This window comes from Nannobrachium achirus (genome assembly GCF_963921795.1).
Source record: "Nannobrachium achirus genome assembly, chromosome: 2".
Lineage (NCBI taxonomy): Eukaryota > Metazoa > Chordata > Actinopteri > Myctophiformes > Myctophidae > Nannobrachium > Nannobrachium achirus.
Window position 1 is genome coordinate 40,264,441 of NC_137811.1, and position 25,276 is coordinate 40,289,716.

Below are 25,276 nucleotides of genomic sequence, written 5' to 3' on the forward strand. Positions count from 1 at the left end.
ATGATACATCCGGACAAGAACTATAGTGTGGTTGCCCTGTAGGCAACCACACGAATGGAGAAAATGTGCACCAGAACTTCTGTGTCCACCCCCAATGAGGAACACGTATCAAATACATTAAGACATTGATCTCAAATCCATGTGTTCTGATTGTTACACAGGTCACATCCGACACATCCACGTTACATCACATCTTTGCAAGCAACTGACAAAGACCTGGAGCCGCGAAGATCCAACATGGATGTGCCCAGGATGGCTGAGGGCTTGTTCGCCAGCACACAGCACACCTCGGGCGGCGGCCATCATGTGCCATCCTACCTGACCCTGGAGCAGAAGGCCGCCTTCGTCTTTGTGCTGCTCCTCTTCATCTTCCTGGCCCTCCTGATCGTGCGCTGCTTCCGCATCCTGCTGGACCCCTACCGCAGCATGCCCTCTTCCAATTGGACAGATCATACAGAGAAGGACACCTTCGACTACCGCATTGTCTGATGATGATGCGATCTTATGTTTCAAAATACCTTCCACCAAGGAGAACAAAAATGACTGCCAAATCACCAGGCTCGTATTGGGCCGCCATGGATCATCATTGGTTATCGACGTGGCACCAAGATATTTAAAGCTTTCCCCTGCCAAAATCAGTGCCAAATCATTGCATTCTCAACTAGAACGACGAATGGAACCACACTGAGTGGATTATTATGTAGAAAACATGTGCAGGGCTGCAACTATCGATAATTTTCGTGGCGATTATTCTATCGATTCCTTCTTCAATTAATCGACTAATCGAGAAGCGTGTTTTTAATACATTTTTTCATGTTTTTACATATCTACATATCTACGCGAGAAAATTGCAATGGACTTTTTATAATCGACTAAATCGATTAGTCTCATTAAGCACTTAAGCCCTATTTTATACTTTGTCGTATAACGGTGTAACGCACAAACAATGAAAATAGACGATCTACAAGTTCACAACATGCCGCATCACAACTCATTATGAGCTTGTAGATCTGCTATTTTTGCTATTTTTGGGAGATTGATTATTTTTTATAATCTTATCTAACCTATTAACTCAGTTAGTTCGATTAAATTGTTGCACCCCTACACATGTGGTTCACCCATGACTTCATCCCATCCATGGCTACAAACAGTGTATCGTGGACTACCTCGTTTCCCACACCATTATGACGCCTGACATCTCATTTCTAAAGAATCTCAAATCTTTGACATCTACAGCATTTGGACAATGGTGTTTCTATCATATATTTTTTTATTGTTTACGTCTGTACACTCCTTCCATTGTTTTTATTGACAACACATAGACAATCAGTGTTAAAAACAATTTGTGGGGAAAACAGGAGAACCTACTGTAACATTAATGTCTTTGTCAGTGAATAAGTTGTCTTAATTTGTGAGCAGGCACCAGGGTTTGTTTGATGATACTGTGGGTTTATTGAGGTATGTGACTCAGATGATGCTAAGAGGAACTAAATGCCTTAAGCCTTAACAAAAAGTGATTTGAAACCCTTTCAAATATATAGCTAGGAGAAAAGCTCTCCCTTTAATGTTCTGGAAAGTGTTTAGACGGACACATGCTTTTCATTGCCAGCAGTAAGTTAGCTAACTGTATCATGTCTCTACAATCAAAACATTGTGGTCCTTTCGGTCATTCCTTATGGCTGCGGGCCTTTAGTCTCCACACATAGATGTCAACAACCAAATGAGGTATTGAAAAAAATATGTTTACTGTGCTGTACCGTGTGCCTAATTATGGAAATCTAAATAGATGTTTTAACAAGAGAAAAGGGGTTCATATTTCTGTCTTAAGTGTAGTACTGTGTATAGTGCCCATTTAAGATGATGAAACCTAACAGCGTATTACTGCCTGCAGACGGTATATTAGCAGTTGGTATGCCAGATCTGCACAAAACGATGATGGTGGTGATGATGATGACAATGCATTTTCACATATCCCTTTATGAACTAATGTTGTGGCTGTTTCTTTGGACGTTTCAACTGTGCGCCTTATAGTGTAGATTGTTTACAGTATAGTTGGTAGCTGAGAGAGAAAAAAATAGCCTATCACTGAACAGAAGGCATCTTTACACTTCACAGAGATGGCACAGTACAAGCTGTTTGATTATGATGTTTTAAACCCTGTCTGTTCCATTTGGGGCCTGAAGTTAGCTTCAACACTTTGACATGTGGTGTTCTTGTGATCTGCTGTGGCCTTTTTCCTACCTGTCGCAAATGTTTGCGATGTTGCTGTGCTAAAGGTGATGTGTTTTCGCATGCTCTTCTCGCAAGGTCCCTTCTACATGCATGATAGTGGTGCAGTGCTTTAATCATAACTAGTCCTTACCCGTTCAAAGATATGAGCTCCGAAATGATGTGCAGTGTGTGGGTTATGGGGTGTGCACTGTGCACACAGTATATGAGGGATGGAAAGTAACTTTCTGGTGCTTGCATGATAATATGTAGGAGCATCAATGTAAGAAATACCCGTTTCGTTTAAGGCTACAGAGATACTGTGTACCGATCTACATGACAACATCTGAAAGAGGGCCAGCCAACACCCCCCCCCCCCCACCCCCACCCACACACACACACACACACACACACACACACACACACGCACACACACACAGAGCTGGTTAAACATGTTGCCCCATGCTAGATGCAGAATAGATATGCCTCATGCTAGATGCAGAATAGATAGTAGATACACCATAAAAATGCTAATATACAGCATACGATTTGTGAAAGTGACAAACGGGCTTCACAGTTATGTCAGGTGTGTTCATATGCTAATGGTGATGCGATTTCAGATCAATTGCTCCAGCCACTGAGGAGAAACGCTGTTTCAGACAGACACTCACTCACTCAGACAGACAGACATTCGCAAAATTATAGTATAGATGTGGTAGCTGTTGGTCTTTTGCTTAAAGTGATAGTTCACCTATTTTTGACATAAAGCTGTGTGAAATACTTGCCATTAAAACAGTGGTTAAAAATGTATTAATTGATTACCAGAGTCCCGTGGTCAGAGTTCTGGTCAGTTTTAGATGTATATTAAGTAGTTCCAATGGGGTGGGGGCCATTTGGCATGGCCCAATCATTGAAAATAGATTAATCCACAAAACTAGCATCATTTGTATTGTTGGCCTATTTCTATCATACAGAGCGAGGTTTCGTTCTGATCAGCTGACTGCAAAGCACCTTGTTTTGGGGAAATACTTTGCAGCGGCGTAGTGATACTGGACACAAAAAATAGTACCATGTGACAGAGGGGTCAAAGTTGAACGAAAGTTGGTCTATTTGGTAGAAATAGGTCAACAATACAAATGACGCTAGTTTTTTGGATTCATCTATTTTTAATCATTGGGCCATGAGCCCCTGCCAAATAACCGGAACTACTTTATATTCATCTAAAACTGACCAGAACTCTGACCACGGGACTCTGGTAATGGATTAATACATTTGTAACCACTATTTTAATGGCAAGTATTTCACACAGCTTCATGTCAAAAATAGGTGAACTATCACTTTAAGCAGCTATTTACTGTCTATATTTGAGCATTTTATTGAATCTGTTTCGTTTGCCTGTATAGTCACATTCTTTTGTAATAAAAAAATGATCACAGACCTTTGCTTTTTTGTCTTTTAGATTTTATAGGCTCATAGAGCAACCTATAAAATGTGTTAATGATGATGATGATGATAATAATAAGGGCAGATTTCTTTCTATCAACCTTACCCTTTTCAAGGTAATACCTTCTCTTTAAGGTTTTATCAGTGGCTACCAGCAGTGGGCATATTGTGAACCCAGACACGGTCTAGCTCTGTCAGGCCAATACAGACACCTGCTTTTTGAGCGGTGGTCACACCGTCTCCATAGCGTGGCCGTGTGTGTAGGTATGTTTGTATGTGGGTGGGTGGGTGGGTCTGTATGTAGCCTGAAGAATGTGGTGTAGTACCTTTTATGACCACACATGTTAAGGGAGGGGCGCTGTTTTCAGGCCAGGCCAGGCACACACACACACGCACACACACACACACACACACACACACACAGGGGGGGAGGGGTTGGTGGGTAAGAGGGTGCTGTTGAGACTAGCCTGGGGGGTTTAATCTAATTCATAGATCTAGAACACATCGAATTCATAGATATAGAACACAGAATATGTACAGTACAGTACAGGGGGGGAGGGGGGAGGGTTGGTGGGTAAACCACCGCTCAGTTCACACGGGTGTGATTTTTTTTCCCTTCAGCTGCAGGCCCAGGCTGCTCTTTGAGCTGAGACGGACCCAGTACAGCATGCAGAATACCAATCTACTCTCTATCACTAACAGCCAATGCAATGATATGCAATTATCTGCCACAGTAATAGAAACGGCATATCATCTTCCATATTTAAGCAGGGGGAGCGGACAGGTTTGTGGAATGAACAAGATTAGAGTTAAGCATGTAAGGCACAGCCACAAAGGAAATGTGTTGTGTGTATTAGTCAGCTTATTGCTATTAATAATAACCAACCTACACATCTAAATCTGCCATTGTTAAATTCAATACTCACCAGTGGGACAACTCTGCAGAGTGCAGACTGATGCAGCGCATGTATAAACACAGGAGAAGAAATCATATTTTGGCAGATACATTACTACAAGCAGTTGGACATTATAGTCGTCAACCATTTAAATAATTAGACTTGTGTGCTAGGAGGGAAGAGAGGCTGCCCTCTTCTCCTTGTTCCAGTCCAACACATATGACTGTAGTCTTTCTATTAATAAGGGTACGGTTTGGAGCAGTTTTTCTCTAAAGTTTTGGGGCAGGGCAATATCCAGGTCCCCAACACCCAATTCAAATGTTACCTTTATTTGTATTATAGTAGTAGGCCTAGTACTGTATAATGTCAGTATCATGGTCAGTATCATTAGCATCATTAACCAGTCGGTACCATAGCCAATAACCATAGTCAGCACCATAATCAGCACACAAGTCATCAACCATAGTCAGCACCATAGTCAGTACCATAATGAGTACCATAGTCAGCAGCATAGTAAGTACAACAGTCATTTATCTTAGTCAGCACCCTAGACAGTACCATAGTCATAATGTAAGCACCATAGTCTGTACCATATTCATTAACCAGTCTTTAACCATAGCCAGTATCATGGTAAGTAGCATGGTCAGTATTATGGTCACTGGTCAGTATCATGATTCATGATCAGTATCATGGTCAGAACCATGGTCAGTATAAAGTCACATGATAAATGTTGCAAAATGAATGTGAAAAGCATGCCCAGAATAATAATGAGCATATTTATTTAATTCTAAAAATATTTTTTTTTCTTACAAAATGTCTATTCAAAATACAAAGTTATGTAACAGGGTTTTTTTTTCACTTTAATTTCCCAAATGTGTTTCTTTCCCACAAAAAAAAAGAAAAAAGATAACCGAGTTGACAAATAACAAAATTGTAGTGCTACAATCTACTGCAACAAGTTTGAATGACTCGAGAGCCCCTGGTGACAGGCTGCATTCACACAGTAATGGAAATGTGATATTCATCTATTCTATTTATGGTACAGTGCTGAGCATCTTATTGTCTCAACCAGCGGTCCGGGGACCCCCAGGGGTCCTTGAGGGGTTCCAGAGTGTCCACAATTGTAGAATTATGTACTTAATCTAAAGGAGGTCCCTGACACCAAACATTTTCAAATGTTTAACAACCACTCGTCTAAACAGAGACAAACAGTCCGGAATCTGTTTAGATGGACGCGTGAAGTTAAAATCTGACCAGCTAAGAGTTGAATCATTGTGCGACTGTCGACTGACTGACTGCTATTAAAAGGCTCAATACAGGTTTTTCTGTCGCTGTTCAGTTTCTGGCCTAGAAATAAAGTTACACTGCACTGGAAAAAAAAATATATATATATATATATATATATACGCAAACTATAAGCATTATTTCTTTTATGAAGTGTTGCAAAACAAAAAATTTCAAGATATCACACATAGACTTGCCCAGCCCAGGACTGGAAGATCTGAGAAATGAAGAGGTGCAGCAGTTCAAGACCCAACCCCTACCAGATGCACCTTCCCAAAAAGAAGTGCTACCAAGCCGGAGCCTTTCAAGCTGCAGATCGATGACCGTAAGCATCTTATGCTCTTATGTAAGACTACGGCATGACAATACAAACACAAGCCATCAATAACAGATTCAAATTAACAGCTCCCATCAGACGAAAAGAAAAGTAAACACAGAAGAACTGTAAAATAACTTATACATTTACATTAATTCAATTTTGACAGCAATAGTGAGAAATAGGTTTGTGAACAAATACATGGGAAATCTATACAACCTCAGTCTTAGTGTGACTCCACCTCAAAAAACACTACTCTTATTTGCGCATGCCATGAATGTGCAATCCCACCTGGAGTATGCAAATGTATTGTGGCTATATCAGTTATACTGATCATCAGCTTAAAGGGATATTTCACTTTCAAATAAAAACAAACATAAAAAATAAATGTCTGTCTTATCAGCAACCTTCTTCACCACTCTCTTCTTCTCTTGTTGTGCTTTGCTGTTATTGTTCCTCTGTCTTTGTGAGGCCGGGACTGAGGTCCACTTGGGAGCTTAGCATCGACCACCGTGACGCCAAATAATGCGGAAGTGGAACAACACTGACCATCATCATGACCACCAAGTAACACTGAACTACAGCGCCCGCTGACCTACTGGTCCAGGCGCATACCACAAAGGCATTGCCACATATGCATGGATGCCTGGCGGCGTCGCCGGTTCAATTCCCAATCCGGATGACCTTTGCCACGTGTCACCCATCTCTAGTCAGTCTACTGTCCTATCAACAAAGGCATAAAAGCCCAAAAACTAATCTTAAAAATGAAAAACACTGAACTACAATGAAGATTCTGAGAGCTATGACCTGGCCAAAGATCTAGATCAGTTAAGGTTCATCTACAACAACCTGAATGAATAGAAAGGGAAGCTTCAGTACAGTTTTGACAAGCAGCCATCGCAAACCCGACTCAAGAGAAGGACCAGATGCACTCCAGTTTTCAACAACTACAATTCAGCCACATTTCCCTTGTTGACACTTAAGTTTACCTTGACCTTGAACCTGTCAGAACACTACAGTCCAGATATAATAACGCAGCTGAACAGAAAGAGCGGCTTCAGACTCGTTCCGACCAGCTAAATACAAAAATAAATGAAAAAAGTAATTACTTTTTAGCTAATTTTTAGTATTATGTTTATTTTATTTGAGTGAAATATCCCTTTAATTGAACCAATTCCAAGAACTTGAATTCCAATCACCATATCTTAGAGTTTAGCATATATGCAGCATAATATAATGCCCAATGTGGAAATAACTCCTCTCTTCCTAAACACATTTATTGTCTATTTATTCTTATGGTAGAATATTCTGTACGTGTAGTTTGCTACCTTGCCCACACCATATCGATCTCTGAATCACTGTTTCGTAACTGCTGCCACCTCTCACACCTATGTCATAAAACACTGATACAGTCATCATTTGCCCAAGTTAGGACATGTCAAAATATCAGGGAGGCTAAAATGCTATTAATAATACATTGACTAATCTAAGACAGACAATAAGATGATAACATTATTATTTTTTTCCTTTTTTTACATGTATGGAAGATAGAGGACACAGCCCATAAAACATAATCACACATTAAAACAAGAATATAAATGAGAGGAAGAGAATCAGGGCTCATTTAAATTTGAAGTCTCACTTCAGTCCTTACAGGGTTTTTTTAGCAGCCACTCAAAAGCAATTAAACGTTTAATCACCTAAAAGGCTAAACTTGTGTTTAAAGTACCTGCTACAGTCTGTTGGTTTGAGTTGATTGCCAGCTGTAGTGCTGTAGTTAAGCAGGACATAAAGCAACACTGGTTCCCGGTTGGCTGCTGACAGGGAGTGTTGCACAAATGTTTACCTGTAGCCAGATATAACTATTCTAAGTAAATTAAGCAACTTTGTTCAACAGTGGCTGTCAATTCACTTTCATTAGCCATCACAGAAAATGAATTAGCTTCAGGCAAATAACTTCTTGCACTGGTGATGTACGGAAAGACGTGATGAAGGGATCGTAAATTACTGTTAACGACTGACAGAATGACATTCCTTTCACTGATCTAAGATGGAGTGCTAATTCACCAGAGACTGATAGTTGGATGTCTCAACATCTAAAATGGGCTCACAACTTCTGAGGCCATTTCTTTACTCCTTCCACTTGGTAGCACCATAGCATGCTGAAAGTATAATGGAGCCAAGAGGTAAGAGGAACCTAAAAATGATAGCTGAGAACAACTGAGAACTGAGTGTCAACTCTGAGTGTCAAGTCTATGGGTGTGACTGCTTCTTCTCTCTAATGAGGCTCAACATGAGCTTGTAAAACACTAACCAATGGCTTCTTCACTGGCATAGTGGGAAAGCATGTACTTCCTATGTAAAAAAAAATAGCGCTTAGACCGCTAATGACAGGAACAATAAAAACAATAACGGTGCCACTAGCGTCTGCGTCTCCCTCTGCCCCTGCCTCTCCCCCGGCCACGCTTGGGGGTGGAGACCTTGCTCGGTGACGCCTCCCCTTCGTCAGCGTCCTCCACCACCAGCTGGTCGCCCTCCTCCCCGGGGTCCAAGTCACCCTCGTTGACCAGGATCGCATCCTCAGGAATGTTTGCACCTCCTGCAGCCTCCTCGCTTTCTTTCTTCTCCGGCGCGTCCGACGCGTCCTCCTCTCCTTCCACCCTCTCCTCGTCCTCTGCCGTCGTTTTTGTCTCCTCGACGACTCCCTCTGTGATCTCCGGTTGCTCCTCCGCCGCCGTCTCCTGCACGCTCTCCTCCATCACCACGGCGCTGCTGGTCGTCGTTGTGTTGGCGTCAGTGGCGGTGGTAGCAGTAGTGGAGGTGGAGACAGTGGTGGCGGTGGTGGTGGTGTTGTTGATGTTGCTGTTGGCTATGGCCTGCTCCAGTTTCAGGCGATACTGCTCTGCCTCCTGCTCCTTCTGGAGGAGCTGCTGCCGGTACTCCTGGGCCTTCCTGTTGGCCTCCTGAAGCTGCCGCTCCAGCTGCTCACGGCTGTTGTCCTTGGCCTTCTGTGGGGAGAGCGCAGGCAAACGGAGGCGAGTATCAATTAGCTGAACAGAACCGTCTTACATCTTCTTATATACACATGCTTTTAGAGCCCATCTACAAGCGTGCAACACATTGCATGGTGATGCCTTATGACTATGAGCTTGTATTGCACATCTGCTATCTTCTTAATTAAAGTGGAAACTTAAAGTGGTTAACGGAGTTCACCCCCAAAATGACTTTTTTTTCCTATTGATTACTCACGCCATGGAGGCTTTTTGTTGCACTCCGAAGACAACAAATTTATTATAGTAAATTTACTATAATCACATTTATGTCTCCATGGTGTGAGTAATCAATAGAAGAAAAAAAAGTCATTTTGGGCTGAACTACTCCTTTAAGTAGTGATATAAATGGCTGCTATTAGCTCACCTTGTCTTTAGGGCTGGTATGATTAGCTGTATTTTCAGTCTTCCTCTTGCGTGCGGGAGCAGTCTGCTGAGGTTCGTCCTCCACCACCTCCTCTGTGATGGCACTGGCTGGGACCGCCACCACTGGAGACACAAGAGTCTTAATTAGAGCAAAACAACTTCAACAGTTAAGCCTGATTTATACTGAGTTGTGCTTTGGCATTGTGTACCAAAATAATCCATCTACAAGCAAACTATTTTCTGCATCATTGGTTCTCAAAGTGGGGTCCGGGGACCCCTAGGGGTCCTTGGGGGAGTTCCAGGGGGTCCCCAGCTAAATAATAGTTAGGAACCAAGGGGTCCGGGGACCCCTAGGGGTCCTTGGGGGAGTTCCAGGGGGTCCCCAGCTAAATAATAGTTAGGAACCAAATGGACCCTTATGGGTATGTATATGGTATACTATGTACCCTTATGGGTCCATTTGTACACTCCATTTGTACACTTATTAACACTGATGTTACAATAATAGATTGGGGATCAGAGATAGAAATGCCATTAAATGGAGGTCCGTAGCCTAAAATGCATGTCAAACTGGGGGTCCTTGAAATTAAAATTTATGGTCACTGCTAGAGCTGTAAAAATCATCTTTTATGGGGGTCCCTGGTATATCTTTTCAAATGGGGGTCTGCAGGCTAATAAGTGTAAATTTGGCGGTCCCTTGACATGAAAAAGTTTGAGAAGCACTGTTCTACATCACAATGTTTTGTAGATTTGTTATTTTCGATATACCTGTTGTCCTGTGTGCAAATAAGTATAACTCAGGCTCAGTTTGTTGTCTATCAAATCCTGAAATGGATTCAATCAATTACAAAATGTTAACGTTACAAAACTAAAGAATTGTGTGTATTTTACCTCATGGTGGCTGGCCAGTGACACAAATTAAGTAAGTCTGATGATAGTCTTGATTGTGTTTCTTTTTGATATGTTCTTAAATCAGGCAATTAAAAAAGAAAGACACACTAAAGAAACAGGCGTTTCCTACTCACTTTGGGTTCCCTGCATGGTGACGAAGAACTGCTGCCCGAGGCCAGCTGGCTGCAGGTTGCCATGTTGATCTGTCACTATGGTGATGACCCTCTGACCTCCTTCGCCCACTGAATGCTGAATGGCCGAGTCTACTGACTCGGCAGCAATGGTATCTTCTGTTTTGACTGAGGGACAGAACAGATGGCATTGGTTGTGTGGGTAGGGAATAGGGATGCATACCACTTAAACGCTCTAAAATTGGTAAAAGGTACTTTTTTTCACTCTCGCTCCAAAAAATAGCCGATCTACAAGCTCACAATGCGCCGCGTTGTGAGCTTGTAGATCTGTTATTTTTTGGCAAATGTTCCGCCCCAGGATAATGGATTTTGATTATCGCGAGAATATCATAAATCGTGATTTATTTTGTCACAATAATTGCGATATGAAATTTTCATATCTTCCATCCCTAGTAGGGAACAATCAAGCACTACTCTTTCGCTACATTAACGAACATGTACATCTCGTTTTAAATATTGGAGCAGTGATGGAAAGAGTATGTCGATTTAAAGCCATGTTAATAAAAACGTTATTATGCTTTGAATTGCTGTTGTTGCGACCGTCAGGTCGCAGTTACTGTCAAAACCTCGACCAGCTGTCCGTCAGTCTGTCACACGTCACACTTTTGCCCTGCTCATATCTCTGCAACCGTTGCCCCGATCCATGCCAAATTTTGCACACACACTCCTTGCCTGCCAAACCACAACCATCAATTCTCACCTGGCCCTCTTCTAGCGCCACCATGAGGCCGATTCTTGCAAAACACATTTTTGCACACTGCTCCTACAATTTTTGCCCTAAAATCACGCAAATCGGTACACAGTATGTCTACACTCATCTCATCAACATGGATCTGTCACATTTAGCGCCACCTTCAGGCCGATTTTTTAAAACACATTTTTGGACACTACTCCTACAGATTTTGCCCTAAAATCACACAAATCGGTACACAGTATGTCTACACTCATCTCATCAACATGGATCTGTCACATTTAGCGCCACCATCAGGCTGAATTTTTCAAAAACATTTTTTGGACACTGCTCCGACACATTTTGGCCTAAAATCACGCTGCGACCTGACGGTCGCTTATCTACCGATTAGGGAGTCTTACTGGTATATTATATTGTCATACTAGTATTCAACCACACCTAGTAACTACCTACTGTAACAAACAAAATTGTTTTCTGGAAATTATTTAAGCCTGAATTCCTAAATTATTAAGACAGCTTCTCGCTGATATGGATACACAACATGCTTGCACCCAACAAACATGCATGAGAGATGTTGATTAGACAGATTTGATCTAGATGGATGGTGATAAAAAAAATCCTTCTATTCAGAATGGTAGAATTGTAGAATGGTAGCGAGCGTTGGAGGGATAAAACAGGGCTCCAGACTTTTTTTTCAGCTAGTAACACAAGCATTTTGCATTCATTTTTTATAGTACTACAAATACTCATTAAATACACTATATTTGTAGTTAAATATGTATGGATTATGTTTGTATATACTGTACTACAATACATCATGCTCTATGGACATATGGATAATATTTCTATATCATCCATAAATGGATACCAGACAGGATCTGTAGACATATGAATGCTATTTGTATACAATACAATATAATACATTCTAAAACGGCTAGTTGAACTAGCCGTGGAAGTAGCCTAGTTCCATTCCTTGATTCTGATTGGCTGGTTTCCCTTTACTTGCTGTGGTATATAATATGAGACTATAATCCACATCTTGAATCAGTTTATATCAAACCCTGGTGCGTTATTTCTTTCCACAGTGTTCCACAGTGCACCAATTATCTGCACCTTTGTTGTTGGCAAAAAAGCTGGGAACTACTGTCTTGTAGCTGGGAAGTACTTTCTTGCAGACCTTGTAGTGAATTATTAGTGAAATAGAACAGTTTTAATTGGTACATGTCTAAAATGTTCATGTTGCCATATTGTAACCGTTTTAGAAAAGCAATAAGCTACGCGAGGCATGTGGTTACCTGTATTTTATAACGGCTCAGAGGGTTGGAGACACTCGGCTTCGCCTTGTGTCTCACCACGCCTCTCAGCTGTTATAAAATACCAGGTACATTGATCTATCTGGTTCAGTGGACCTCTATGTCAGGGGGGGTCCTTCCTTACTTGTCTTGGTGGTGCTGGTGGTAACGAGGTCACTGAGGTTCACCATCCCCCCTGCAGGGATTATGTATTGGGGCTCTGGGTTCATGTTCACTTGGTTCTGCATTACGTCCTAATCGACAAAAAACATGCACGCACGCACGCACGCACGCACGCACGCACGCACGCACGCACGCACGCACGCACGCACGCACGCACGCACGCACGCACGCACACACACACACAACGCACATAGAGAGAGATGTTATCTAACTGTAACACAGAATGTCGTGCATGCTAAACCAAAGCCTACACACTTTTAGGTTACGTAAAGCCGTAGTGGGAGAATCAAGCAGATCAGAAATGTCCATGTCATGTTTAGGAATATCCTGTTCCTACCCAGCCACCATTACAGCTTAGACTCGATTTCACAGAGTGGATTAATCCTCCTAAACTATCTATTTTAGTTAAAGCAATAATCTATTTATATCATAAAGGCCTGAGCCGGTCTGTGAACGTGGGTATTGCTGTGGAAAATTAGTGGACTATCTGTAACATGGCTGCTTCTGAGGCTGAGCCACTGAGAGGTTCTATTGAAACCATGGCAACACTGCTGAGAGAGAGGCAGCGTCCAACGGAGGCTTTCTTGTTTCAGGGGAGATCACACTTAAGAATTTCAAGCACGCATGCACGCACGCACGCACACACACAATCTCATGCTGTCATTTTCTCCTTCACTTAAAAGTACCTCTCTTCCCCATCTGTCTCACTGCCTCTCCGTTGCTTCCTCTGCCCATCAACCCCCCCCCCCCCCCCCCCCCCTATCCCTCTCTGTATGACCTCATCACTCTCAACCCCCCCCCCCTCCCCCAGTGTCCCCTCCCTGCTTTCTTTCACCTGCAGGAGTATCATCAGCTCGGTGTTGCTGGTGTCCATGGCTATGTCGAAGGGCGTCTTGTCAAACTTGCTGAGGGAGTGAACATCTGCCCCGTATTTGAGCAGCAGCTCGGCCACCTCTCTGTGGCCGTGCTGGGCAGCCCAGTGGAGAGCAGTCATCTTCAGCATGTCCTTAGCGTTGATGTCTGCTCCACTCTACATGGTCAAACGGCACCCCCAGGTGGTGGGAAAAAAGACATTTATATCAGTGGTTCTCAAACTCAGGCAATAATGAACCATGTAAATGATGATTTACACAGGAAGGCCCACTAGGCCAAAATGTCTGTTTATTTGGCTGCTGCCTTGGGGAACCCTGTAATAAACAAATGAAGAATGAATCCGTTCTAAAGTAAAGTGAGTGCTGGTGTCCTTGTTCTAAATGCCCCTTAACTTTGACAGTGTACAAATGGAACCAAATGGACCCGTTAGGGTCCAATTTAGACCCCCATAAAGGAACCTAGAGTGCCTGAAATCCACTTTAAGAACCACTGCCATATTATATTACAATGGATAAAACAACAATAAATACAAGCTTATCAAATAAAGAAGTTTAGATTTTAATTACCGGTAATCAAATCAGGTGTAGAAAGCAGTAACACAAGTAATCATGTAAGAATACAAAAAGTAGATTTAACTGCATGAGAGCCTGCCTACAGCACCTCTACTAAAAACAATCCACTAAAAAAAAACGAAAGTTTTAACCGGATAAACCTACAGTAACATAAATATTATATAATGAATCCAGCCTGCGTTCTAGCACACTAGCTGGTGCGTATTATTGAACCATGTGTGACTGAATCTCAATGTGTGGGATTAGAAAAAGAAAAAAAGACTGAGTGTTGATTCTTGTCTCAGTTTAAGCAAAATGAGAACCAGCAACAAAAACAGGTGCCATCTTTGAGTTTCAGAATACATTATGTATTCATGTGAAGGCGGGCATAAAGACGTTCACAAAATGATGTAATATTGATGAATGCTTCATTGGGTAAAAGGCTAAAAGCCATATGTGTGTCTTTTTCAACAGGGAAACCAGTGCAGCCAATTTGAGAGCAGGGGATAACAGGATGGTCCCCCCCCCTCTCCCTTTAAGTTCAGAATCAGATCTGACAACTGACAAACTAGTTCATGTGATCTTCTTCTGTAAAGCAACAAGATCAACACACTAAAGTAATATATGGATGCAGTCCATTATTCTAGAACAGTGGAGTATCATAATAGTGTAACGAATCAGCCAGCCATATGTGTGTCTTTTTCAACAGGGAAACCAGTGCAGCCAATTTGAGAGCAGGGGATAACAGGATGGTCCCCCCCCTCTCCCTTTAAGTTCAGAATCAGATCTGACAACTGACAAACTAGTTCATGTGATCTTCTTCTGTAAAGCAACAAGATCAACACACTAAAGTAATATATAGATGCAGTCCATTATTCTAGAACAGTGGAGTATCATAATAGTGTAACGAATCAGCCGTAACTTTCGTCTCCCGCGAAACGTGAAAACAGTGACACAAAAAAACGTGAAACATGTGACACGAGGATTCACTACTTTCAATTGGTGTTCCTCTTGCTTTTCATTATTTGATTATACAGTGCAGGTTGTATACACACACCCACTGTTTCCGCACGCACACGCGCGCACACACACACACACACACACACACACACACACACACACACACACACACACACACACACACACACACACACACACACACACACACACACACACACACACACACACACACACACACACACACACACACACACACACACACACACACACACACACACAATTTCACTTACCCTAACAAGCAGCTCCACTATAGTAGAGTGGCCCTCTGTTGCTGCCATATGAAGTGGGGTCCTGTCCACCTTAGTACGGGCGTCCCTACTCACGCCTGCACGGAGCAGCACCTCGGCTGTTGAGTGGTGACCATATTGAGCCGCTAGATGTAAGGGGGATGTGCCCAGCTATAGCACAAGGAAGGGAAGACATTCAACTTTAGTTACTTTGAAAAGTCACATTACCACTTATGCTTACATCTTAAGACATCTGGCTGATGCTCTGATCCAGACAGAGAATCACAACGAATTAATTAGTTCCTACACACTAATGATAATATTAGTGCAAAGATCAAATAAAGTAACTCCTGTGATACTAAAATAACCCTAGAAAAAAATGACAGCTGGTGGAATAGAATGGAAAGAGAGTAGCAGTAACTCTTGCATAAGAGTGACAATAGTGCTGTGGTAATGAATGGTTAATAAGAGTGACACTAGTAGTAATAAGAATCGTTAATAATAACGGTAGTGAAAGAGCAGAATTTATTTCGGTTTGGCTCTGTCTAAACTACAATATGATGTCATTCAGAGGTTTGGTGGGGTCGGGTACCATAATTAATTTGGTTGTTCGGCGCTGCTGAGATTTTGTGACTCCCTGAACCGAACCGAAATAAATTCAGCTCTAGTGGAGTATGCATCGATTCGGTCCTAAGAGTGCTAGTGGCAGCAATGAATGGTGAGTAAAAAGTGACTCTATTGGCGAAGAATCGCGAATTAGAGGTCCACTATAGGGGCACTCTGTAGACAATATGCCTTCCGGTTGGTTCCAAGATTTCTAGCGGAAGTGCTGCGTTTAACAGACGTTACGTCATGCGATGCGGGTCTGTGTACATTCCCCAGCAAAAAAACTAAAATAGATTGTAGCTCTTAATAGGTGTAACATTGCTTGCAACATTGCTTGTTTAGGAATCATTGCTTGAATCAATGTTTTTTTTGTATATTGTTTATTGCGAGCGCAACCGACGGAGCAGGAGACGTAGACCAGATTTTTTCGTGCAGGGAATACGTTTGCAGGAACACCGCACTGTGAAAAAAATACAGCTTCCGGGAAAATTCAGCCCCACCTCCTAGAGCGGTTTCTGCCTTCTATTGTCACCAGGCTTTTCTCTTCGCAGATGAGTAAGCCTGGCTACGCGAGGCTACTATAGGGGTAATACTAGTGGTAGGTAATGAATGGTGAGTAGACACATTGCTTTAGTTGTGGGGGCCAGGGAGCAGTAAATCACAATCGTACTGTAGAATTAAAACTAACTGAATTGTTTAACCAATTATACACAAAATATAGTTTAATTTAATCTAACATAGGACATGAGTTCCTTAGATGAAAGAGGAAATGGGGGTGGTTATATAAACATGATACTGAATATGAAAATGAAGCGTATAGAGAGCAGATTTCCATTATTGAGGATGTTGGAGTGCACTAAATTATAAATGCAGTGTCATAATATAACTCAGAAGATGTAAAATGTAAATGAGGGGAAATGTGGTTTGGTGATGTAGCTCTGAATCAAAGGGTTGCTGCTTGCGAGTAAAACATTATAGCTTTCTAATCTGTTCCAAAAAGGAAAATGTGTTTCAAAGGTAGGGATAACACACAAACATTTGGATTAAATAAAATGTAACATTTAAACCAATGAATATTAAATAACAAATAAACATATTTCCTGGGATATAATGTCTCACATATCAATGCAAACAGAGTGGCTTGTTTCATGTACAAAATATAACTGAGTTGTTTCACATGTGCAGAATTTGGGCAATGTATAAATGTGATATTCCACTCGTATAGTGTTTAACTTTGATATTCTGTTCATGCAGAGGCTACTAGTTTTAAATTCTGCTTGGCGTAGGTGTTTGTTGTATACACCTAAGGCCTACTGGCTTTAAATAGCTTGAACTAGTGATGCTATATGGATGACATGAGAGATGATTATATGGCTATTAAAAATGCACAGCACACTCACCCAGTCTGTGGTGAAAGGAGCCCCATTGGCCATCAGGGTTCTGACATCATCGTCTTGCCCTGACCGCGCAGCCTCCAACAACCGCTTCCCGAGGTAAACAAGCGACATCTACTGGACAGAATGAGAAAGGTGATTTCAAAGACAAAAATATTGTTTACCATCCATCCAGGATTCATGCTTGTGCTCATTGAAATGGCAAAGAAGCATATTTGATATTTATCATAATGTCGTCATAATAATCTCTTCCTTTCGATTACTGTACTTTTCAATCATCTTATGATTGATGAATGTTCATGTTCCCTTGGGGATAAACATGAGTGATTAAATACTATGAAAGGGATCCTAATCAACTGGAACAAATGTAATTGGTAGTAGGTAAAACAAACATTACTACTGTGACAAATTATTTGGCCTAGACCTAGTAGCCTACAATAGACAATAATCGTTGTGCAGGCAGTTAAAATAAGTATGGTATATAAAGTGGTTCCTGTGTAAATAAGACGTAAAGCTTACTAGGATCTCCTTTTGGTTGATCTTGTACCAGTGATTTGTGCTGTAATGAAACTGTACTTGTTCCTATTGCAAACTTCTAATAAATTCTTCAATCAATCAATCAATCAATGGGAAGAGAAATATATCTCTAAGTTTATAGTACAAAGGGACCCCAATGCAAACAGCTTTCTTGTGGTCTTTATCCTTTTTAGTTGACCTTGTTTCAGTGAACTGTACTGTCCTGTACTTTTTCCTATGCAAACTTCTAATCAAGAATTCATACAATAAAATAAAAAAGCCACCATGCAATTTAAACTGACTTGCACACACTTATTCGGGGAAGATTCGCCAAGATTCAGAGAAGTATTTTTTAGTGTGCCAATATACACAATAATAGCGCGATTATAAATCATATTTTGATAGGATGCTTCCGCCAGAGATCATTAAAAAGTGTATGCTTTTTTCCCCTTTGGATTTTTAGAACGATATGTCCTTTAAGGCCTGTAGCGTTGACTCGTTCACTATACCTACTAGATTCTAGAAATCACTTTTTAACTCGGTACAATACCAAAGCACGGCAGACTTAATCACATGACAAATAATTAAATGATGGTACGTTATACGTTTGACATGATGTTATTTCGCTTTGTTCCGGTGGAAGTTGCGGATACTAAAACACTGTGGCACATCAGCTATATGCTATTTCCACATCCGCTAGTCTGTTGTTGTGTTGGCTGCTGCTTCAGGTGAACACTACTGTTTAGCTTCAATACTTAATTATCTGTTTGTTTAGCTGCTTGTTATTGCAACGCGTTTTGAGATACACGTTATGAGCTCGGGTCTTATAATAGATTGCAAAGCTATGTTAAATAGCATGCTTGTCTTGTGCTTTGAGTTCAACGGCTGGCGTTAGGGTCCTTTTCTGATGTCGAGGAAAAAGCTGTCAAAGAAATGATTTAAAGGGATTAAATAAGTAATACACGTTTGTATACTTGCCTCAAAAAGAAGACGTCAAAGGGGCTAGTGTCGGATTAAGCTGCGTTTTTGATCGGTGCACTTTCGAAACTTCCTTTGCTAAGCAACAAAAATATCATTTGTTTTTATTTGTGGGTCAAATATGGCGGCTGCACCTCTAGCAGTGGAAAGGAAGTGCTTGTGCGCAGTCTCGCATGGCGCACAAATTCAAATGTTTTGGCAGACGAGACTGGCGGTGCATATGCAGTGCCAGCTGATCATAGGGAGAAATATTTAAAGGTCTATAAATTCTATAAGTCATATGGGTATAGCTGCCTTAAATTAAATAATATCAGAATACCTATAGACCTAAAGGTTCACTTTATTTTGCATGCACATGAACCTCTATAAATAAACATAAATTAACATCTTATCAGCAATGCCAGAAAATGAAAACATTTTCACACTTTTAGAGTTTCGTCATATGGGCATTCCTAACACTAGATGCCAAAAAAAGAAAATAAATTGTGTATTTCTATATCAAAAGTCCCTAAATAGCCCATTATTAATATTTTCTGTGAACAGAAACGTGCTGCATGATGACATAGACAGACTTTGAATATAAATTAACCTTTGATTACATTCACCTGTTTGATTCCCATTGCTGCACATTCCTCCAAACACAGCTGATTTTAATCACAGAGCTGCTACTCCGTCATTCAAGATGACAACGTCCAAACTATGTATTACTCATTGTAAACTTAACACAATGGAAGCCAAGGTTTCTAACATTTCTAGCTGTTGCTGCTGCCGTCGTTCACTTACGCTTTAATTTTGAAGAGCCTCGGAAGCTTTGTGCGTGTGCACGTGAGTGTCCACTGACGATTGAGGAAGATAATCCATTTGTTTACAAACGCTCGCGAAACTAAAATCCAAACCGGGGCCGACCATCGCGGTAAAGTGTCACCGTTCTTTGCACCTTATTCATAGATAAAGCTGTTTCAGCCTAGAATGGAAGTGTATGTAGCCTAGATCCTCCATTTTGTTTCTCTGCGAGCCACGGTATGACGTATGGATCAGGGTCTTTCACAGGGTACACAGAAGAACGGATGCAGCTGCATGTAACCAAGTTAACCCTTTGTCTCGTTGAGGGACGAGACAACTGAGTTTTGGCACAGCGACCTCCAGTGGCCGTATCTCGTTACTGAACGAGTTTGGCCCCCAAGTTGTTAATGAGCACAATAGAATATGTATCTGTAAACATATAGTTTAGAATAATAAGCAACTTGGTAACAAACATTCTGCACAAGAGGCAGCCTGATCTTGTATCTCTGGCTTGCTAATGATGGCTACAAACAAAAAATTAGGCATCAAGTGACTCAGATTTTACGTTCCATCGCCTGGAGGGCTGGTCCCTTCTGATTGGTTCAGAAACACACAGGCTTGCGTTTCAGACTGAAACTTCAAAATAAAATGGCCAAAATAGCTGCAGTGGGATCAAAGCCTGGTCAGGTCAGCCTCTTGTCTGGTCCAAAAAAAATTACAAAAACTGTGACGCTACTCTCCAAAACAAAGGTATCTTTGGCGAGTTGAAAGCTTACTCTACCTAGTGGACGCACTCTGAGCCCCCCACCACATGCCTAAAATACATTTATGGGGCGAAACGAAAAATAATCTACCGGACGGACACACTACTTCTTCTAGTTTTTTTGTCCTCGCCATCATGGTGCCAACTCACTCAGGCCCAGCGGCACGAGGGGGACTGCTGGGGCTGGGGTTCCGTGTGAGGGGGCCCGGCCCCAGCAGTCCACGAGGCGGACTGCTGGGGCCAGGCCCCCTAACGTGGACCCCCGGCCCCAGCCCCGCACATCCATGAAACTGGCAAATACTTGAAAACAAAGGCGAAACACACATTTGCATAATGGTCACAACCTTAAGCTCACGGACGGCCCCTGGCCTAAGCCATTGAGTACTGCTGCGCAGGTCAGAGGACCGCATTAACAGAACATTATTCTCGCTGGGTGTTATTTGGCTCTGCGAGTGCGACATAAAAACAGTCTTCTATCAGGAAGAGCTAGAGTTGCAACACCAACCATTGGCACAGTCAATGCATCCAAACTCACCAACATTGCTGCTGTATGGAAATCTTGAATTATCCTCTTTCTATCTGCAAAGTGTTCGTTTCATAAAAATCCATGGTTGACATAATGACATTATGTACTTTCTGTCAAGAAATTCTGTGCAGGTGATTATTTTTCTGTGTTTGAGTTTAGAAGCGCTTGTTGGAAATTGGTCCTGTGTACCACCTGTTTCGAAATGTCACAGTGGGATGTTGTGTTGTTGAAAACGATCGCTTTCAAAATCCAACACTTAGAAAAACAATGACCTGCACAGAATCTTAATGAAAGTAGCTCATAACATGTCTGCGGTGGATTTTTATGAAACAAACACTTTGCAGATAGAAGATATATTTCAAGCTTTCCATACAGCTGCAATGTTGGTGAGTTTAACATCGTTTAGTACAATCAGATCGAGATAGGACAAGGAAAGATAGGAAAAATAATCTAGAGTTGCAAGTTGCGGGTATTCTGATTGGATGAAATGAAAGGCCTATACAAAAAATGTTCTATTAAAAAAAGTTTTATTTTAGTTTTAAGCAGTAATCATTAACTCTTATTCTGCCAGATGTTGTTATTTATTATTGGGTTTTGTGCCAGCAAAAGCACCTTACCTTTGCGATGATATAGACAAAGGTGTATTCATTTTTTTTTTGAAATGTTCTCTTAAAGAGTGTGCCGTGGCTCTACCAGCAGTAGGGGGCAGCCTCATGCAAGAATTAATGTGAAAATGGTCTCAGCTCGACGCTTGCTTGTCAAGGCTGTTCAAGGCTGATGAGTCGCTACAGAGCAATAGATCCAGAGAAAAACACATGGAACAGTGTTGTGACTCCATTGATGTTAACGTCCAGTTGGATTTTAAGAGTACTTTTATGGGAGCTGTTTCAACGGTAGACACCCGCGCGACACCTCAACAGGTTACAGACATCAAACCAAGGTACAAAAGAACGAGCCAAAGAACGTACAATTGGCATTATCGGGCCGTCAAAAATGGGGCGAACGGGAACGTTCAAAGCAGTATAAGAGTTAAGCAATGATTACTATTGGAATGTAGAGCTATTTATTTAACACTATTTAACAAGGATGATGGGGACTGGAGCTCAAACATCATAATTAGTTATTTCTACATCATGTATTCCTGTTCGGTACTGAGTGACCCCTGAGTGAAGTAATTGTGGGCTCGCCTGGAAGGCGAGCACACGTATGTTATCTTCATTATTTATAGTCAGTCAGTCAGTCAGTATCTCCTCAAAACTTTGGCGCGCTTCATCTCTTAAACGCTTACACCTTTCAACACCATTCAAATTTTTATGTGTTCAGCTTACTGAGGACACGTGTGCTTGTACTTTTGGTTTTGAAATGTTTTGTAGTTTAATTATAAAAAAATAAAAATGTTTAACTTTAAGCACCCAATGCATTTCCAATGGGTTTAGTGAGTGGGGAGAGAGTGAGACAGAGGAAAGGGACCCATGTTTATATTAAGTCGCTGTGGCTGCAATATTCACACTTCAGATATGCTATTTATATCAATGCGTTCACACAGGTCTGCTGTCTGATTTGATCCAAATGTCTAAGCTGTGTGATGTATAAAACTATAGTTATAGTTAAAACTATAAATAAATGTCCCTCTCCACTCTACTGATTGACACAGCTGTGATTAAAGGCTTGGCTGTCATTGGCTGTTCTGTGGTGATGTAGCCTTACATAAGTCGGCCCTGCAGTGACAATGCGAAAGTCTCGGCAGAGACGTCTTAATGTAAGGCTAGTGGTGCTGCAAAGTAACCAAGTACATTTACTCAAGTATATACAAACAAGTACTTGTACCTACAGTACAATTTTTAGGTACTTTTACTCTAATTTCCATTTTTGTTACTTATACTCTACTATAAATACAGCATTTGACAGCTTCAGTTACTTTTTATTTAGCAGATTTTATTATTAATAATAATAATAATTATTAACACGCACGCACGCACGCACGCACACACGCACACACACACACGCATACACACACACTGACACACAAACAACTGTTACTGTGTTACTGTGGAGACGTTTGCTTGTATTTGTCTTTGACACATGTTTTGTAGTGTTTTAGAAATTTAACTTAAAAAGAATAAGGTTCCCGGGCGATGGGCTTTACAGTATATATCCTAGAACCCGCAGGGGCACTCTGTGTGGTTGTTGTTGGTTGTCAGGGAGATATCACAACCAATGCATTTCCAAATCAGACGATCAACCGAAGTGGACCCACCTGGCAAAACCACACCCCAAACACTTTAAAAGCCATGAATTTCAGCCTGTCTGCATTTGAATCCTAGTATATCCCATATGCATTTGGATCAGCATGTCCCGTACTGTATACCAACTTTTACTTTACACTTTTGTTACTTATACTCCACTGCAATTGCATTTGGCAGCTTTAGTTACTTGTTACTTTGCAGATTTTATTATTAATACAAAACATACGGTAGATGAATCACGTAGAAGCTGATCTACAATGTGACATTGCGACATGTTGTGATCTTGTAGATCTGCTGTTTTTAAAAAGCTTGTCAATATTAGGACCATCTGCGTACTATTACTTTGATGTGGTTTGCTGGTTTGCAAAGTGTAGTTCAGGGACCCCTAGGACAGACACACACACACACACACACACACACACACACACACACACACACACACACACACACACACACACACAGGTTCCCCATCTTTCTTCCCAGGCTTTAAACAGCCATAACTTCAGTTCCCAACATGCTACTGGTCTCGAACTTTTGTTGTTGGTTACCCGTCCACATTATATTTTAATTTTATTTTGATTTAATTGTCCATACCTTTAAAGGACCAGGTCACCTCTGGGACAACCAGATCTTATTTTATTGTTGTGTGGGACACGATCAACACAATCCTGTAATTTCTTGTGTTCAATCTGTGTTTTTAGATATTTTATTATTTCAGCATGCTACAACTGGTCATATGATGCTTTGTAGCATGATATTGCATCATCTCATGCATCATATGATGCAAAATGCATCATATGACCAGTTGTAGCATACTGAAATACTAAAATATCTAAAAACACAGATTGAACACAAAAAATAACTCAACATTGTGTTGATCGTGTCCCCACACAACAATAAAATAAGATCTGGTTGTCCCAAAGGTGACCTGGTCCTTTAAGTTCATGTAATAACACTGCTTGTCTACATTGTATTTGCATTACCATTTTACGTCAGTAAAATGAAAGAGAGCATTGCCTGGGAACTTGACACTTTTACTATTATTGTTTTGGGTTGGAATCGAGCCCACACTGTTTCGAAGGAACAGTATTTCTAGTGAAAACTGTTATTTCTTAATTTTCACATAACCTTTGTTTGATGTGGAGTGTTTTTAGTTTTTAGTTGTTTTTTTTTTCTTCTTTTTTAATGCAAACATTTCTTTGAAATTTATGTCAGTGGTTCTCAATCTCAGCCTTTTCAGGCTATGGCTCCCAAAATAATCTAACGATCTACAAGTTTGTAGATCTGCTATTTTCCTCATTTGACAACTTGGCCAATGTTTGACCAGTTGTTATAGTAGCCTATTGTTTGTTAATTATTTTTGATGCAGTAATGTTTTTTTTTGTTTTTTTTGTTTTTTTAGATATTAAAAAGTCATCTGGGGACCTCCCCAATATCATGTGAGGACACCCTTGAGAACCACTACTTTATGTGACATTTATTTATAGTCGCGCAAATGTATCCTAATATAAATCAAAATGTTCTAAGAATATAGCTTGCTGCTTGGCAGAAATGGAAATAAGAAAAATTAATTTAAAGATATTTTAAAAAAAATGTTGTGAACGGAAATGCCAGCTTCTGTTATTTCGGGAGGTGACTATTCACCATATTCCTGGCCATTCTATGGAGGCTGCCATTTTCCTTTTACAGAGGGCGCTGGAGCATTTTTCTTTGTGTGCTGCTTCATAAACATCTTTTCACTTCCTCCCAAGTAAGGAAGTGACATGGAATTGTCTGTTGCCAGATTTTGCCAAAGAAATAAGCCCAACAGAAGCAACTACAGTAGGCTATACTACTTTACATTCACATTTGAAAATAGCAGATCAGCAAGCTCACATTGTGTCACATTGCGACACATTGTGAGCTTGTATATTTGCTAAAAATATTGAGGGAAAACATTTTTTTGAATATTTTTGAAACATTTTAACAACATAAATCTGTGT

The 25,276-nt window shown here is 41.0% G+C and overlaps 2 protein-coding genes across 2 annotated transcripts; one reads left to right on the forward strand and one right to left on the reverse strand.

Moving 5' to 3' along the window:
• Positions 1-237: 237 nt before the first annotated feature.
• On the forward strand, positions 238-489 carry LOC308305215 (cortexin-3; the record flags this gene model as incomplete). The annotated part of the gene is made up of 1 exon (XM_080749950.1): positions 238-489. The coding sequence occupies one exon, from the start codon at positions 238-240 to the stop codon at positions 487-489; it is 252 nt and encodes an 83-aa protein (XP_080606076.1).
• Positions 490-8,209: 7,720 nt separating this feature from the next.
• LOC308295599 (GA-binding protein subunit beta-1-like) lies at positions 8,210-17,596 on the reverse strand (the record flags this gene model as incomplete). Its single annotated transcript, XM_080738649.1, has 7 exons — positions 8,210-9,155; positions 9,565-9,686; positions 10,589-10,753; positions 12,774-12,882; positions 13,647-13,841; positions 15,486-15,653; positions 17,489-17,596. 7 exons carry the CDS (start codon positions 17,594-17,596, stop codon positions 8,568-8,570), a joined length of 1,455 nt encoding a protein of 484 aa, XP_080594775.1. The 3' UTR covers positions 8,210-8,567.
• Between the last annotated feature and the right edge of the window lie 7,680 nt (positions 17,597-25,276).